The 18944-nt window shown below is 40.3% G+C and overlaps 1 protein-coding gene across 5 annotated transcripts in view; it reads right to left on the minus strand.

The window, feature by feature from the left end:
- The window catches only part of GFPT1 (glutamine--fructose-6-phosphate transaminase 1), a 64371-nt gene that overhangs the window by 18916 nt on the left and 26511 nt on the right, over positions 1-18944 (minus strand). For 3 of the 5 annotated variants that reach the window (XM_009184351.3, XM_009184353.2, XM_009184354.3), the window contains 8 exons: positions 16356-16414; positions 15417-15551; positions 13565-13626; positions 11227-11306; positions 10996-11049; positions 6520-6625; positions 4355-4518; positions 2062-2157 (listed from right to left, as the gene is read on the minus strand). In XM_009184351.3, the coding sequence (XP_009182615.1) occupies positions 2062-2157; positions 4355-4518; positions 6520-6625; positions 10996-11049; positions 11227-11306; positions 13565-13626; positions 15417-15551; positions 16356-16414 (756 nt within the window). The remainder of the gene's footprint in view (positions 1-2061; positions 2158-4354; positions 4519-6519; positions 6626-10995; positions 11050-11226; positions 11307-13564; positions 13627-15416; positions 15552-16355; positions 16415-18944) is intronic. The other 2 variants (XM_003908759.4, XM_009184352.3) reach the window with 1 other exon arrangement.

An 18944-nucleotide genomic window follows, 5' to 3' on the forward strand; every position in this document is an offset into this window, starting at 1 on the left:
GGAAACAAAACCAAACAAAATAAAAAGTGTCACTAGCTTCCCAAATAATTTATAATCAAATCCGAACTACTTACTTTGGCCTTCAAGTCCCATACGACCTGTCTCCCGCTTACTCTGACCTAATATCCTAGCACATCCCCTCTCACTCAGGCCACACCAGCCAGACTGGCCTTTTCTTGCTGTTCCTGCACTAGACCAAGCCTGTTTGCGTACCTCTGCCTACAGTGTTTTCCACAGACCTTGGCATTAATTACAAATGTCTGGGAAGAAAGGAAACAACAGTAAAGGGCTGGATTAGGGTGATGCAAAGGCAAAGACTCAACATAAAAGCAAAGAAAAAAAAAAAAAGGCAGATCAACTACCAGAAAGACCTGTACTGCAGATGATGACAAAGAATGACATGGATGTAAGCCAGTGAGGTTAGCTGGCCACAGTGTTTCCTTAATATTAGTCCTAGAAATTTCTGGTGGCTAAGGAGAGTTGGGATAGTTCTGAAAGGAGCTGCCCAAAGCTCTAAATTTGATGCTTTTGAGAAAAGCCTGATCCCTGTTGAGATGAGGTAGGCCATCACTACAGGCAAAAGAAAGAATGCCTGATGGACAGGGGAGGGGATGGAGAGCACTTAGAACAATGTATACATGGGAACTAGTTTGGTTCAATAAACGACTAACAACGTGACCTTTGGCAAACTAAAGCCTCAATCTCCTCATCCTAACAACAAAAAAGATGACAGCTATCCTGTTTTATTACAGAACTTTTATGTACATAATACAGATATAAGTACTATTTATTTATTTATTTATTTTTGAGACAGGTCTTTCAACCAGGCTGCAGTGCAGTGCTGGAGTCAGAGCTCACTGCAGCCTCGATCTACAGGGCTCAAGCAATCCTCCCACCTCAGGCTCTTCAGTAGCCAGGGCTACAGGCACCCACCACCACACCCATCTAATTTTTAAAAAAATTTTTAGTAAAAACGAGGTCAGGCTGGTCTAGAACTCCTGAGCTCAAGCAATCCTCCTGCTTTGGGTGCCCAAAGTGCTGGGATTACAGGTATGAGCCACTGTACCCAGCCAAAAGCACTTTTTAAAACCATGAACTTCCCAAAGTTTGTCTCATTTTCTCATTTTCTTCCCTTATAAATCTTTTCCCTGGCCTCATTTCCATAAGCACCATAAAAGAATTTACTGCTGTTCTCCCAGTTCCTCCAGCTCAACCATCTTCAACAATCCTCTCTGTCTACAGGGGCAGATACAATTCCTCTGGTGGTAGATGCCTGTAATCCCAGCTACTCGGGAGGCTAGGGCAGGAGAATCGCTTGAACCCAGGAGGCGACAGCTGTGGTAAGCCGAGATGGCACCACTGCACTCCAGCCTGGGCAACAATAGCGAAACTCCGTCCTAAAAAAAAAAACAAACAAACAAACAAAAAACAGTGTCGTACTCTCACCTTTACCTTAAAAATGCAGGAGGGTACAGGATATCCAAAGGCATCAGGCAAATACCTGAAAGACCTCTGGGGAAGTTCACACTTTTACTTACTTGTACACTCAGAAAGGAAACCTAGGCTAGGCAGATACATGTAAGCTGCCCAGCAACGAGACCAGGTCTCATTCTTCTTAGAATTCACAGTACCTAGGACAGTCCCTGGTACACAATGGGTGATCTATACATAAAATTTACCGTTTTAACTATTTTTAAATGTACAATTCAGTGGCATTAAGCACATTCACATTATTGTGCAACCATCACTACAATCCATCTCTGTAATTTCATCATCCCACAACTGAAACTCTGTACCCTTTAAATAATAACTCCCCATTTCCCCTCCCACAGCCCCTGGTAACCATTAATCTACTTTCTGTTTCTGTGAATCTGACTATTCTAGATATCTCATATAGGTAGAATAATACACTAAAGAACTTTTTCCAAGATGGCTGGGCTCCACTGACGGCTGACAGCTGTAGCTGTTCTACAAGGCTATTAAGGGCAATGAACTTTCAGGTTGTTAATGGCACCTCCTACAAGAGACACTGAAATAATAAAATAATTCATATGTAACTACCAGTATAGTCATCAAAGTTGACTCTTCCTCTCATTGTGTTCACGACAGACTCTGGCTGCTCAAATATTTCCTTCTGCATAAATGAACTGAAGTTGCCTACAGTAAGAGAAACCACATAATTAGAACAAAAACAAATCAAAGAATAAAAAAAGAATTTGTAAACAACTAAAAGTCCCCCACTTTTAATAAAAACTTGGTAAATAAAATATAACAAAAGGTCATGCAATAGAGAAAGTTTATTTATACATGACTGCCTAAAAGATTGGGTGAATATATTTTACTCTATGTGGAAAAAAATAAGAGTACAAGTCACTTTTAATTAACTTCATACTTGAAAAGTGCAGTTAAAACAAGTGAAAGAGACAAGCCTTTTTTTTTTGAGACGGAGTCTCACTCTGTCACCCAGGCTGAAGTGGAGTGGCGCAATCTAGGCTCACTGCAATCTCTGCTTCCTGGATTCAAGCGATTCCCCTGCCTCAGCCTCCTGAGTAACTGGGACTGCAGGCACACGCCATTACGGCAGGCTGATTTTTTGTATTTTTAGTAGAGACAGGGTTTCACCATACTGACCAGGCTGGTCTTGAACTCCTGACCTCATGATCCGCCCACCTCGGCCTCCCAAAGTGCTGCGATTACAGGCGTGAGCCACTGCATCAGGTTAAATGAGACAAGCTTTAAGTTTTGGAGTGTAACCTACATTCAAACTGCGGTTCTATCCGTTACTATCTAAACTGGGGAAATTATTAATCCATAAAATAAGAGACCAGTTACTTCACAGTATGGATTGCAGTATGGATTAATAAAGCAAGAAATCTGACATATATGTAGAGTCATGCAATAAATGTTATTTCTTATTTTTACTTTTTTTTTGAGACAGGGTCTCACTCTGTCACCCAGACTGAAGTGAAGTGGCAAGATCACCGCTCACTGTAGCCTCAATCTCCCGGACTCAAGTAATCCTCACACCTCAGCCACCTCAGTAGCTGGGACTACAGGCACACACTACCATGCCCGGCTCATGGTTTTGTTTTGTTTTGTTTTGTTTGAGACAGAGTCTCGCTCTGTCGCTCAGGCTGGAGTGCAGTGGCACAATCTCACCTCACTGCAACCTCTGCCTCCCAGGTTCAAGCGATTCTCCCACCTCAGGCTCTCCAGTTGCTGGGACTACAGGTACATGTCACCACGACCATAATTTTTTTTGTATTTTTAGTTGAAACAGGGTTTTGTTATGTTGCTGAAGCTGGTCTTGAACTCCTGAGCTCAGGCAATCTGTCTGCTTCGGCCTCCCAAAGTACTAGGATTACAGGTATGAGCCACTGCACCCGACCTTTTTTTTTTTTTAATTTTTAGTAGAGATAGGGTCTCATTATGTTGCCCAGGCTGGTCTCAAACTCCTGAGCTCAAGTGATCCTCCTACCTTGGCCTCCCTAAGAGTTAAGATTACAGGCATGAGCCCCTGTGCCTGGCCAATGTTAGTTTCTATTCCTACCACAATCCCATCAGTAAAATAATCCAAATCATAATAATTATAATACTTAACAGAAGCAAATATTACATACGACTAAGTGTGTCAGACACTATTTTAAGGACTTTATATATAGTAGCTTCTTTTTTTTTGAGACAGAGTTTCACCCTTGTTGCCCAGGTTGGACCACAATGGCGCAATCTCGGCTCACTGAAACCTCCGCCTCTGGGGTTTCAGCCATTCTCCTGCCTCAGCCTCTCGAGTAGCTGGGATTACAGGCATGTGCCACCACACCCGGCTAATTTTGTATTTTTTAGTAGAGTTGGGGTTTCTCCACGTTGACAAGGCCAGACTGGTCTCGAACTCCCCATCTCAGGTGATCCGCCCGCCTCGGCCTCCCAAAGTGCTAAGATTACAGGTGTGAGCCACTGCACCCAGCCATATAGTAGCTTCTTAATCCTCAAAACAACCTTAATGAGGTAGGCTCTATTATCCTCATGTTATATATAAGAAAACTAAAGCACAAAGAGAATAAAAAGGAACAGAACATGAACTATATTTATGTTTATAAAGTATCTTTAAAGTATCAAGTGTTAATAATCTCTTTTTCATAATGTTAGAAACAAATCATTAATTAGTTTGAAGATGACTGTAAAAACAGCAGATAATTTCTCTAAAGAATCATCCCTTTTCCTAGGGTTGTCCTTTGACTAATCATGTGGAAGATTCCACTCACCATTCATTATTAGATTCAATATGCTAGGAAAAGAAGTAGAATATATTCCTTCCATTAAGGACAGCAAGCTATAACATGACAAAAACTTTTACCCTTCATGATCTGCTGGAGTTCCATCTGGAGTGTTTGCACAGCTCGTCCGGGGTGATCTCCTGCAGTTCGTTTAATTCGATGGATAGAAAGACGTCCATCCACTACTGCTGCAACATCATCATCTTCTAGAAAGATGACGCGATTGGTGTATTCTATGACAGCACTATAACATTTTCAAGGAGATATTACAATCAATAACCAAGGATCATTTCTATAAATGAAACTATCATTTGGATACAAGAACCAAATTTCAATATAAACTCTATCACTCTGCAGTATCTCGGAGAATTTTCTGGTTACTAATGCCATCCCCTACAGGAAAGTATGGGGAAGGTGGTCACTGTGAACAAAAAATAAAAGGATCTCTGCATAGTAACCTAAACCAAATAGATTAGATCAGAAAGCATGGTTGTTTCCTCCTCATTCTATCCATTACCAAGTCCTGAAATTTTAACTTCCAAATACTCTCAAAGCTTCTATATCCACCACCAGACAAATTCAAGCTCCCATCAGTTCCTTGGCTGGACTACTGCAGGAATCTCCCAATTAGTCCACCCACTTTGTCTCTGATCTCTCTCCATCCATTCTCCATTTCTGCCAAAACTGATATCAAAGGCAACAACTCTAATGAAGATTTCTCCTTCACTCAACAAACCATTTGACAGCTTCCCTTTGGCTCTTAGAAAGACAACAAAGTGGCCGAGACAGGCAGATCATGAGGTCAGGAGATCGAGACCATCCTGGCTGACACGGTGAAACCCCGCCTCTACTAAAAAATACAAAAAACTAGCCTGGCGGGCGCCTGTAGTCCCAGCTACTCGGAAGGCTGAGGCAGGAGAATGGCGTAAACCCGGGAGGCGGAGCTTGCAGTAAGCTGAGATCCTGCCACTACACTCCAGCCTGGGTGGCAGAGCGAGACTCTGTCTCAAAAAAAAAAAAAAAAGAAAGACAACAAAGTGCCTTACCGTAACCCCTATACCTCCTTCTCCAGCTTCATCTTCCACCAAGCTTCCTCTCACTCTCTCTATTTCCAGCCACACTCATAGCCATCCTAAACTCTCACAGGCTGAGCCATTTGCAAAAAATGAATGTTCGTCCTTCTACCTCTTAACCTAATTAACTCCTAATCTCTCCTTAACTCTCGGTTCAAACATCATTTCCTTAAAGAAATTTACCCACCAAGGGTAAATCACCCTGTTACTATAATTCTGCAGCTCTTGTCACAGTTGGAATCCTACACTTGTGTGATCACTGTTTAAAATTTGCCTCCTCACTAAGGAAGAGCTCCTAAGGACAAGTAATATTTTTATTTTTACTCACCATTATCTCCTGAGGCTAGCATATGCCTTCACTCAGAGTGTTCAATATGAATGTATACATGAATGAGAAAAGGCTGATATGTTTCTGTAATTCCAGTGTATTTAAGCTGTAACTGTCAACTGTGTAATCTTACACATCTTAGCCCTGACTACACACCTTACACATCTGTAAAAATATTAGAGTAAAGCTTGTTTTCCCGCTGAGATAATACATTCCCTGATGTCCTAAATGGCATTATTTTCTCATTTTTATTATATTCTGTTATTTTCACGTATAGTGAATGACTCAAATACTTGTTTGCAATTTGGGTGATTTTATTTTATCCTCATTACTACTTCATTTATAAATGCATTTAAACATCCCCCCGCATTTTCTCTCAGAATGTCTTAGTCTACTACTATCCCTTTATAAAAGTGATTATGCTGCAAATTAATTCCAAATGTAAAATATGAGTATCTACAGTACACTAAAACTACAATAGTTTAGCAACTATGCTATAACAATTGGGATACTAACTAAGCCATTTTACTCTTCAATCTAGAATCTCCTCCCTTCAAAACCTAGATAAGGCTCCTGAAATAAGAAGGAAAAAAATGTAAGAGTTCTAAAATAAATACACTGGAAAAAGTCTCAAGGAGTATATGTGTTCTTGGTAAATTGACCTACACTCTTTGAAATGACAGAAAAAGTGTCCTTATAGCCCCATCTCCAAAATGGTCACCTATATTTCTTTAATTAAAAAAGTTCTCTTATAGAGCACAATTAGACTAACACACAATGACTTCTTGGTTTTCTGTAGAATGAGAAGTTTTACTAAAAATGTCTTTGAATCAACTAAGCTCACCTTGCATCAGAAGCAAAGTAATACTCCACTGCTTTTTCTTCCACCGGGAAAAGGCAGGTTGTGCTGTCCACACGAGAGAGATTGCAGCTTCCTTTCTTGTCTTTGCCTAAAGCATATAGTTAACATGAATTGGCAAACATGTAGAAAATCACGTACAATGTAGAAATATGCATAATTTTCTACAAAATCAAGAAAAAAATCATAGCAACACAAAACAATTTCAGCAAATTTAAAAAGCCAAGTAGATCATCTCATTTCCATGCAATAAGCCAGTAAGAACAGACAAAAAGTGTACAGTGAAGTAGCAACTATCAAAGAGTGCGTGGCAGGTAAAAGTGCTACATTATATGTTTTTTTCATATAATATTTCTTTTCCAGGTAAAAGGCAAGTAATTCCTTAATATTAACTGGTTTTTTTAAATCAAAAGTGTGTATAAATTAATTTTAACTTTATACAAAACCTGATGATCTTAACACATAAGTTTGTGTACCTATAATTATCACAAAATTACATTTAAAATATCAAAATTGTGCAATGAAAAATAAAATGAACACAGTGGCTCATGCCTGTAATCCTAGCACTTTGGAAGGCCGAGGCAGGAGGATCACTTGAGGTCAGGAGTTCAAGACCAGCCTGGCCAACATGGTGAAACCCCGTCTCTACTAAAAATACAAAAATTAGCCAGACGTGGTGGCAGGCGCCTATAACCCCAGGTACTTGGGAGGCTGAGGCAGGAGAATCACTTGAACCCAGGAAGTGGAGGCTGCAGTGACCCAAGATCACACACCATTGCATTCCAGCCTGAGCAACAGAGTAAAAATTCTCAAAAAAAAAAAAAAAAAAGAAAGAAAGAAAAGGAAAATGAAGGCTAGTGGCAAATTAATTTTATTATGTCATAACAAAACATCACTAGATTTTAGCAGCAAGTCAGTATAACAAATCAAGTTGCAGTCTACACTAATTCTGATTTTAAAACAAAACAGATGCATATCACTCTCTAATCATGGTATATCATATGTGGCACCCACTGTTAGGGACAAAATTTATAAACCAAGAAACTCTCCTTTCTTTAACTTGGGTTTTCTTATACTTCCTTTAAGTCAGGATAAAGTAAGGTCTTTTTGCAAAGCTAATATCCTTTTAATTCTTGTATTTCAGATTTATGACATCTCTACTTAATTTGTCAAGACATTAATTTTTTTCATTAAGACTAGAATACTAAAGTTTTATAAACTGGCCTAATATAGGAAAAATATCTATTAGTTGAAGACTACATAAACGTCCTAGAGACAAAAATGCACCTTTCTCCAAGGCCAGGACATAACAGAACTATGGACACAATAGCCAGAGAATATCACAAGTATACTTATAAAAACTGCTATTTTACCTATCTTCTTAAAATGCACATATAAAGAGAGACTTGATAATAATTATTAGAAATGTACATTCAAATGTGCTAATTATCCTGAGCTGATCATTATACATTGTACACACGTACTGAAATACACACCAAATATATAATTATATATCTCTTAAAAATAATAAAAGTCAAAAAAAGCATATTCAAAGTTTTCCACCATCTGTGATTATTTTATGTTTCAGTGATGAAAACAAACTAACTTTTCCCATTCATATTTAACAGCAAAGATGCCAAACTTTGAAAAATAAGTGTAAGATGACATCCAAGAAAAAGTAACATTATAGAAAAACAACATATTAGTGTTTGCCAGGGGCTGAGAATGAGACAAGGGTTGATGACAGAGGGAAAGTTGAGGGAACTTATTGAGTGATGAAATTGTTCTGTATCTTCATTGTGTTGGTAGTTATGCAACTTGACATCTGACAAAACTTGTAAAACTACATGAAAAAGAGTAAATATTACTGTATGTTAAAAAACAGAGGCCAAGGCAGGCAGATCATTTGGGGTCAGGAGTTCAAGACCAGCTGGCCCAACATGGTGAAACCTTGTCTCCACTAAAAACACAAAAAATGAGCCGAGAGTGGTGGAGTGCGCCTGTAGACCCAGCTATTCCAGAGTCTGAGGTGGGAGAATTGCTTGAACCTGGGAGGTAGAGGTTGCAGTGAGGTGAGATCATGCCATTGCACTCCAGCCTGGGTGACAGAGCAAGACTTTGTCTCAAAAACAAAAACAAAAAAGTGAATTTAAAAACACATAAAAAGAGAGTTCAGCATTTTAAAAAAATAAATGTGGCCAGGTGTGGTGGCTCACACCTGTAATCCCAGCACTTTGGGAGGCCGAGGCGGGAGGATCATGAGGTCAGGAGTTCAAGACCAGCCTAACCAATATGGTGAAACCCCGTCTCTACTAAAAATAGAAAAATGTGCCGGGTGTGGTGGCACATGCCTGTAATCCCAGCTACTCAGGAGGCTAAGGCAGGAAAATCGCTCAAACCCGGGAGGCGGAGCTTGCAGTGAGCCGAGATCACGCCACTGCACTCCAGCCTGGGCGACAGAGTGAGACTCCGTCTCAAAAAAAAAAAAAAAAAAAAAAAACTACCTTTGCTTATAAAATGTCCTAAGAGGCCTGAGTTTCACTGTTTTTTCTCCAAATACTGATAATTTTATTCTTCAAATAACAAAGTATATTTAATTAAAATATGTTTAAAAATTTGAGGCTGGGCACAGCGGCTCACGCCTGTAATTCCAACACTTTGAGAGGCCAAGGTGGGCGGGTCACCTGAGGTCAGGAGTTCGAGACCAGCCTGACAAAAATGACGAAACCCCGTCTCTACTAAAAATACAAAAGTTAGCTGGGCATGGTGGTGTGCACCGGTAGTCCCAGCTACTCTGCAGGCTGAGGCACAAGAATCACGTGCACCCGGGAGGCGGAGGTTGCAGTGAGCCAAGATCACGCCACTGCACTCCAGCCGGGGCAACAGAGCGAGACTGTTTCAAAAACTAAATAAATAAGGTCAAAAAATTTGAGATATCAATGTCTGTTTAAATGAAAAGAACACCTCTGGGCTGGGCACAGTGGCTCTCAGCACAGGCTCTCTAGGCACCTGTGATCTCAGCACTTTGGGAAGCTGAGGCGGGTGGATCACATGACTCCAGGAGTTCAAGAGCAGCCTGGGCAATATAGCAAGACTCCAATTGTACAAAAAATTTATAGTTAGCTGAGAGCCAGGCACAATGGCTCATTTCTGTAATCACTAATTTGGGAGGTTGAGGTGGGAGGACCCCTTGAGACCAGGAGTTTGAGACCAGCCTGGCCAACAGAGCAAGACTTCCTCTTTACAAATAAAAACATTGGCTGGGGGTGGTGGCACATGCCTGTGGTCTCACCTACTTAAGAGGCTGAGGGGGAAGAATCACTTGAGTCCAGGCAGCCAAGGCTGCAGTGAGCCATGACTAAGCCATTGCACTCCAGCCTCGCTGAGAGCAAAACCCTGTCTAAAAATAAGAATTAGCTGGGTGTTAGCCGGACGCGGTGACTCACGCCTGCAATCCCAGCACTTTGGGAGGCCAAAGCGGGCGGATCACAAGGTCAGGAGATTGAGATCATCCTGGCTAATATGGTGAAACCCCATCTCTACTAAAAATACAAAAAAAAAATTAGCCAGGCGTGGTGGTGGGCGCCTGTACTCCCAGCTACTCAGGAGGCTGAGGCAGGAGAATGGTGTGAACCCAGGAGGCAGAGCTTGCAGTGAGCCAAGATCACACCACTGCACTCCAGCCTGGGCGAAAGAGTGAGACTCCATCTCAAAAAAAAAAAAAAAAAAAAAGAATTAGCTAGGCGTGATGGCACACACTTGTAGTCCTAGCTATTTGAGAGGCTGAGGCAGGAGGATCGCCTGAGCCCAAGAGTTCAAAATTGCAGTGAGGTATGACCACACCACTGCACTGCACTCCAGTCTGGGCAACAGAGCAAGACCCTGTCTCCTCCTGCCATGCTATTTAAAAAGTAATATGGAAAGTTACATCAAAGTAAATAAATAAGAAAAACAAAAACTAAACTTTATACATAAACAATAAAAGAACAATCACTACAAATTCAAATAAAGCCAATCAAGATAGCAAATATAAATCCAACAGTAATATATCATGCATAAAATAAAGACGATTTAAACATATTTCAGTTAAAAGTTAGGCTAAATGATTCAAATAACTACCACTTAGTTAATCTATAATAACCTAGCATACAATGCTCTTTTCCTAATCTAAGCATATATCCCACATGATTTTAAAACAAAGGAAAAAATAATTTACAATTTCAACTATTTTCTCAAATTTCAGAAATTTTAATGAAATTATTAAAAGCACTTTCTAAATGCCAAAAGCAGACACGCAAAATATACTCTGCAAATTAGAAAAATGTCAAAATATGTTTCCCCATAAAATAAGCACATTTTTAGAGGCCCAGCACATTCATTCACTCGAAGAACAAAAGAATTAGTGAAGAATAAACAAAAGAGGATAAGATCCTCCCCATCCATGCAGAATGCATTTCCCACCTCTTTCTCCCTGTGATCCCCACCGTGTGAATTTTGATCCAATCTGAGTCCTAGCTAAGGATACACAACAGAAAAAAAATTCTAATCATCAGAGAACTCACGAAACCAAATCTTTTTCATGTCTAGACAGAACTATATATACATATGCATCTGACCAAAGGGGCATTTATTCCAACTTAAGGAAAATAATTCTTCATATCTACTGCACTCCGTTTGTAGAGGTAATTTTACCTGTTCTGTAGAGTACAGGAATGTGATCAGTAGAAAGTTTATGTTCACTCCGTACACCAATCAACAGAGGGCTACCTCGCCTGTAAATTGCAAGAACAGTTAGAATTAAATCATTTTTATAAATAATGGACTGATATAAAATTTAATGGCCAATACTCTTCAAATGCTTAAATTCTCCCCCTAAGCTCAACTTCAGATATAAGAAAGAACTAGATAAAAAGAATTTTTTAAAAAAATTCTGTATTGGGCCAGGTGCAATGGCTCACACCTGTAATCCTAGCACTTCAGGAGGCCTAGGCAGGCAGATCACTTGAGTCCCAAGAGTTCAAGACCACTCTGGGAAACATGGCAAAACCCCATCTCCAAATTAGCCAAGTGTGGTGGCACATGCCTAGAGTCTCAGCTACTCGGGAGGCTGAGTAAGGAGGACTGCTTGAGCCCGGGAGGTGGAGACTGCAGTGAGCCAAGATCACACCACTGCACTCCAGCCTGGGTGACAGAACAAGATCCTATATCCAAGAAAAAAAAAAAAAAAAATCTGCATCAGGGGTCAGCAAACTGACCTGCAGTCCCAGGGTTATTTATTTTTATAAATAAAGGGTGTTTGTTTGTTTGTTTGTTTTTTGAGAACGGCCTTGCTCTGTATCCCAGGCTGGAGTGCAGCGGCACAATCACAGCTCACTGCAGCCTTGACTTCCTGGCCTCAAGTGATTCCCTTGCCTCAGCCTCTGGAGTAGCTGGGACTATAGATATGCACCACCACACCCAGCTAAATTTTTTATTTTGTAGAGACGGGGTTTTGTCATGTTGCCCAGGCTGGTCTGGAACTCCTGGGGTCAAGCAATCCACCCACCTCAGCCTCCCAAAGTGCTGGAATTACAGGCATGAGTCACCATGCCCAGCCTAATACATGTTTTTTTTTTTTCTTTTAATTTTTTAAATTATTTCTTTTTTTAATTGACAAATAAAAATTGTACTAAATACAGTTATTTTGGAACATAACCATGCCCATTCTTTTACTTATTTTCTGTAGCTGCTTTCACACTACAACTGCAAAGTTGAGTAGTTGCTACAGAGGCTACCTGGTCCAGAAAGCCTAAAATAGTTACTATCTGGTCTACTCCAAAAAAGTTTGCCAACACCTGTTCTGTAACAAGGTATTTTAATTTTTTCCTTTGTAATGTTAAATGGAACATTCCTTTCAATTGTGCACACAATGCCAATGTATTAACATGTAGCACCTTCTCCTTAGTCACCCTGTTTTCAGATTAAAAATATCTCTCTCTTACCATATCTTAAGGCACCTCACTTAGGACTTCAGGATCAGGCCTAAATATCCTATTAAGAAGTAATGATGGTACAATTATCTAGGAATCTGTCTAGAATACATGTTTCAAAAAATACAGAGAAAGCTAATATTTTAACTTTATTAGGTAATATTCAATATCCAAAATCACAAAGTAACCTTGGTGCGCCCAATAAAGACAAAAGGCCAATTAAATGCCAAAATGTATTTTTTCTTTTTTTTTTCTTTTTTCAGACAGTCTCGCTCTGTAGGCCACACTGGAGTGCAATGGCACGATGTTGGCTCACTGAAACCTCTTGCCTCCTGGGTTCAAGCGATTCTCCTGCCTCAGCCTCCCAAGTAGCTGGGATTTACAGGCATGTGCTACCACACCCAGCTAATTTTTGTATTCTTAGTAGAGACAGGGTTTCACCACGTTGGCCTGGCTGGTCTCAAACTCCTGACCTCAGATGATCCACCTGCCTCGACCTCCCATAATGCTAGGATTACATGTCTGAGCCACAGCGCCCCGCCTGTTAAGGGATTCTGTTAAATGGAAGAGTGGTAAAACAACAGACAAGAAGGAGCACGTGAAAATATGCTCACATGAATATATCTAATAAAGGGCAGAGCCTTTATAATAAAGGGTTATGTATAGTCTACGAAGAATAAACATGTAACTCAAATATGTTGAAATACATTAGGCCGGGCGCGGTGGCTCAAGCCTGTAATCCCAGCACTTTGGGAGGCCGAGGCGGGCGGATCACGAGGTCAGGAGATCGAGACCATCCTGGCTAACATGGTGAAACCCCGTCTCTACTAAAAATACAAAAAAAAAACTAGCCCGGCGTGGTGGCGGGCGCCTGTAGTCCCAGCTACTCGGAGGCTGAGGCAGGAGAATGGCCTGAACCTGGGAGGCGGAGCTTGCAGTGAGCCGAGATCGCGCCACTGCACTCCAGCCTGGGTGACACAGCGCGAGACTCCGTCTCAAAAAAAAAAAAAAAAAAAAAAAAAAAAAAAGAAATACATTAGTCATTGTTAGAGTGTATGTACCTTGTGCCAACTGCTTGCCCAGGAAAATGAACACTTTTAAATACGAGTGCAAAAGCACCTTCCTATGGAGAGAAAAAAATGCATTAGCAATATTTACTATAATCAATTATCAAGTCAGAAATGCCTAGAACACACTGGCTTCAGCACAGAAATTTTTTGTTCACACAAATGCTCTTTTATACCAGTTTATAAACAAGTCTAAAATTTAAACACTCCTAAGCTTCGGTGTATCCAAGACCTGCTTTTTTTTTTTTTTTTTCCTTTTTGAGATGGAGTCTCACTCTGTCACCAGGCTAGAGTGCAGTGGCACGATTTTGGCTCACTGCAACCCCCGACTCCCTGGTTCAAGCGATTCTCCTGCCTCAGTCTCCCGAGTAACTGGGATTACAGGCACGCGCCACCATGTCCAGCTAATTTTTGTATTTTCAGTAGAGACAGGGTTTCACCATGTTGGTCAAGCTTGCCTCGAACTCCTGACCTCATGACCCGCCCGCCTTGGCCTCCCAAAGTGCTGGGATTACAAGCATGAGCCACCACGCCAAGATCCACTTTTTTAACCAAGCCTACACTCAAAATATGCTCAATAGATAACAACTCCAAAAATAGATCATTTAGAAAGTCATCTTTTGTACAGGTTATGAACCTTCTCAACCGATATATCCTATCTCCATCATTTACCTATCTATGTCGTCATAATACTATGGATTATCAGAGGAAAGACAGAATTAGAAAAGATCCCAAGATCAAAATCCAAAACGTATTCTCTGCCCTAGTAATTGTACACCAGTGTTAACTTCCACTCTTTCTGACCTTGATATTAGAGATATAAATATATACAATTATTAACATGCACACCACATAACTCCATCAACCCGAATCCTCAGGGACAGGGCTTACAGGAATGAAGAACAGATAAAAGAGGAACATGAAGTAGGAGAGGGAAGAACCACCCTGGAACACAAACTGGATTATACGATGAATAAAAGGCAAAGCCTATTAGAAATAAGAAAAAGCTGGGAAGGGAAGGCACACTACTCTACTCTGCCTTGGGTAAAGGGAAGGAATAGGCCTCTACGTTCTCCATTTTCCTGCTTCCTCTTTTTGCTACAGATACAAGATTTGGGTATAGGTGGGAGGGAAGTGAGGGTTGGACCTCAGTTGGGGAGTTAAGGACTTTCAAGTGGGAAAGCTAGAGTTAAGAGTGAGGAAGGGAGATGTAGGTATCTCCATGGATTTGGACATTTGTAGATCTTTGATGTCTTTAATCTTTAATTAAGAATGTTGGATGGAATCAAAAAGAATACTGCTTTTCTCACGGGCTTGGAAATGCTTTTCTATCTATAGAAAAGCCTTCCTTCAGGGCCAAGGAACAGTCCCCAGAAGGAAAAATAAGTAGTTGACTTTGTTGGCTCAGAGACAAGCAGGCATTATCCCAGAATATAAACTGTGGCAGCTGTGAAGCTACCATTGTGCTAAGTTATTGGTTGAGAAGAACATTCGATGAGCAAGAAGCAAGGGAATAATTAATCCTCCATTGTGTGTACGGTGTACATGTCCACGTGTGGTGCATATGGATGTGTATATATATGCATAATTGTTAGACACACTTTGATTTTGGATTTTCATTCTCATGACATTAAACCAGAATGAAGTAAGTAGAATTTCAAGTGGAGGGTAGGGGGGAATCAATAAATCAATCAGTCTCTCAAAATTATTCAACCTGAATAGTTATATGAGAAATAAAAGACAAAAAAAAAAAAAATAGCACAGCTCCTGCTTATCAAACTTAATTTCCAGAAAGTTTCTCATGATTAATGTTGGCATAATTATCTTTTAAAGTGTGGCTTAATACCAATTGTTGGATAACTCTCTCCACCAAGGTAGTAAAGCTGGTATCTTGACTTTCCTGATTGTCATACATATACTTAACGAGCTTGGCAATTGTCTCTGTATCTGTTTCAGATTCGAAGTCATAGCCTTTGCTTTCCTGTAAGTAGAAAGAAAAAAAGATACAATTAAAGAAATATTCATGACATAAAAACCTTTTCTACAGAATTGTCCCCTCAAATATTTCACTAATTTCTAATATTCTTTGAACACCATATCCCATTATACAAAATTAAAGTCACCATCTGATTAGAGTGACTTCAAAACAGTGTTGTACTCTGTGTAACTGAACATACACTTAACTTACTGTCCAATAAATAGCCATTAGCTGTATGTGGCTATTTCAATTTAATTAAAATTAAATAAAATTTAAAATTCAGTTCCTCAGTCATACTAGCTGAACAACCATATGTGGACAGTGGTTACTATACTGAATAGTCCAGATACACTATGTCTTCCATCACTGGAGAAAGTTCAATTGAACAGCCCTAAGAAAGCACTCATGCAGGTCAACATTATGACCACAACAATACAGTATATAGCTATTTAGGACACAGAACTTTCATTTAATTTGTATTGGTTCTTCTTGTATTAATATGTCCTAGGAACTTTAAAACATGACAGAATCTCTCATAATGCAAAAAATGTCTCCACAAAATTCCAATTTTATTTGAGCCTTTTGTCATGTATATCACAGTCAAATACTAATCATTTCCTTTTCATATCAAAAAACAGAATTGTTCCACTGTTAGCAAAGAAAAGTTCAATAAACCACCATGCCCTTGGAATTGTCCAAGGAATTACTTGATGACACCTATATGGTGTTGCACATCCCAACAACCAACCCCACTGCTCTCGTTAGAAGTATTCTCAAAGACTGGTGTCTTTTGAGGTCACTACTTACCAAAAACTTTTTCAAGTCTTTGTAGTTGGTGATGATTCCATTGTGAATAACAATAAATTCTAAAACAGCAAGTGTTGATGACAGAAAAGTTAGAAGTCTGAGAAACCTAAAATAGCTATTACTGTAACTGGATTTTTTTCAGGTCAAAAATTTGTAACATGCTATACTATTTATGTTATTTATAACATAATTATATCTACTTCTCATTATCAGATTATCATCACGTAGATCAGCAGCATTGTTTATGTGGCATAGCCAAAGCACACAGTGCAGGGGAGGTGGGTAGAGTGGGGAAATAAACAGGAAGTCTAGAGATAACAATTTCAGTTGTGGCTAAGCTAGTAACAAAATGTTACCATGAAAGGAGCAAGTTTATTGGATCTGTTGCCTCATGTGCAAAATGAGAGAGCTGAACTAAATATTATTCTTATTTCTCTGTTCATTCATTCTTGAGTATAAGTTTTAAGAGAAGGCCTTTCAAACTAAAACAATAATCTGATTTACACTAAATGAGTTTAAGAACTAGAACTGGCCGGGCGCGGTGGCTCAAGCCTGTAATCCCAGCACTTTGGGAGGCCGAGACGGGCGGATCACGAGGTCAGGAGATCGAGACCATCCTGGCTAACACGGTGAAACCCCGTCTCTACTAAAAAATACAAAACACTAGCCGGGCAAGGTGGTGGGCGCCTGTAGTCCCAGCTACTCGGGAGGCTGAGGCCGGAGAATGGCATGAACCCGGGAGGCGGAGCTTGCAGTGAGCTGAGATCCGGCCACTGCACTCCAGCCTGGGCTGCAGAGCGAGACTCCGTCTCAAAAAAAAAAAAAAAAAAGAACTAGAACTAAGGAATTTGCTAAGAAAAACCAATCAGTTCTATAGTTAACTTGTTTGAGATCCAGGTAAGTCATAGAATGTCAGAGAAATAAATGCTAACGTATCATTCCAAGAGAAGGTAGATATGATCTCGGGATAATTTTCTTCTTTTTTAACTAACTTTGAAAACTGTAAGAACAGATAATCAAGAGTTGACAATATCACTATTTGTAGCCACTGATGGTACATAAAAACTACCAATCTGGCTGAGCACGGTGCCTCACACCTGTAATCCAGCACTTTCAGAGGCCGAAGTGCGCGGACCACCTAAGGTCAGGAGTTTGAGACCATCCTGTTCGACATGGTGAAACCCTGTCTCTACTAAAAATACAAAAACTTAGCCAGGTGTGGTGGCATGTGCCTGTAAACCCAGCAACTTGGGAGGCTGAGGCAGGAGAATCGCTTGAATCTGGGAGGCAGAGGTTGCAGTGAGCCGAGATCACACCACTGCACTCCAGCCTGGGCAACAGAGAACCAAAAAAAATCCTGCCAATCCTGGATTTATTATTCAGAGTTCATTTCAGTTAGGAGAAAAATTACTGCTAAATTAAATTTTATATTAAATTATCAAAATATTCTTTTTTTTTTTTTTTGGAAACACAACGTTGCTCTGTCACCAAGCTGCAGTGCAGTGGCTCAATCACGACTCACTGCAGCCTTAACCAGGATCCTGGGCTCAGGTGATTCTTCCATATCAGCCTTCCAAGCAGTTGGGATTACAGCTGCTTATACCACACTCAACTAATTGTTTTATTTTTCTGTAGAGAGTCTCCCTACGTTGCCCAGGCTGGTCTCCTGAGCTGAAGCAACCCTCTCACTTCATCCTTCCAGTGTCTTGAGAATATACGCATGAGCCACTATGCCAGGCCAAAATGTTCTTTTTTCTTTTTTGAGACAAAGTCTTGCTCTGTCGCCCAGACTGGAGTGAAGTGGCAAGATCTCGACTCACTGTAACCTCTACCTCTTGGGTTCAAACAATCCTCCTGGCTCAGCCTCTCAAGTAGCTGGGATTACCAGTGCATGCCACCATGCCCAGCTAATTTTCGTATTTTTAATAGAGATGGGGTTTTGCCATGTTGGCCAGGCTGATCTCGAACTCCTAACTTCACGTGATCCACCTGCCTTGGCCTCCTAAAGTGCTAGGATTACAGGCATGAGTCACCACACTCGGCCCCTCACAATGTTCTTAATATACGTAAAGATCTGACATTTTGGCTGACAGTAATTAGAAACCAAATAATAAACATTTTCACTAGATTTTTGAGAGAAGATGACAGCAAGTACTAAAATAAATTTATAAAAACACTTGCTGGGTGTGGTGGCTCATGTCTGTAATCCCAACATTCTGGGGGGCTGAGACAGACGGATCACCTGAGCTCAGGAGTTCGAGACTAGCCTAGCCAACATGGTGAAACCTTGCCTCTACTAAAAATACAAAAAATTGTCAGACATGGTGTCGGGCACCTGTACCTAGCTACTTAGGAGGCTTGAGGCAGAAGAATTGCTTGAAACCGGAAGGCAGAGGTGGCAGTGAGCGGAAAGCACGCCATTGCACTCCAGCCTGGGCAACAGAGCAAGACTCCGTCTCAAAAAAAAAAAAAAAAAAAAACAACTTAATTCTAGAACAAAGAGATTCATAAATAGCTAATTTAAAGGCTTTAACTTAAAGCCAAATTCTCAAAACATAATCTAGATGTAAGTTTTTGGGAATCTTTCAT

This window comes from Papio anubis, chromosome 14 (assembly GCF_008728515.1).
Source record: "Papio anubis isolate 15944 chromosome 14, Panubis1.0, whole genome shotgun sequence".
NCBI classification, from domain to species: domain Eukaryota; kingdom Metazoa; phylum Chordata; class Mammalia; order Primates; family Cercopithecidae; genus Papio; species Papio anubis.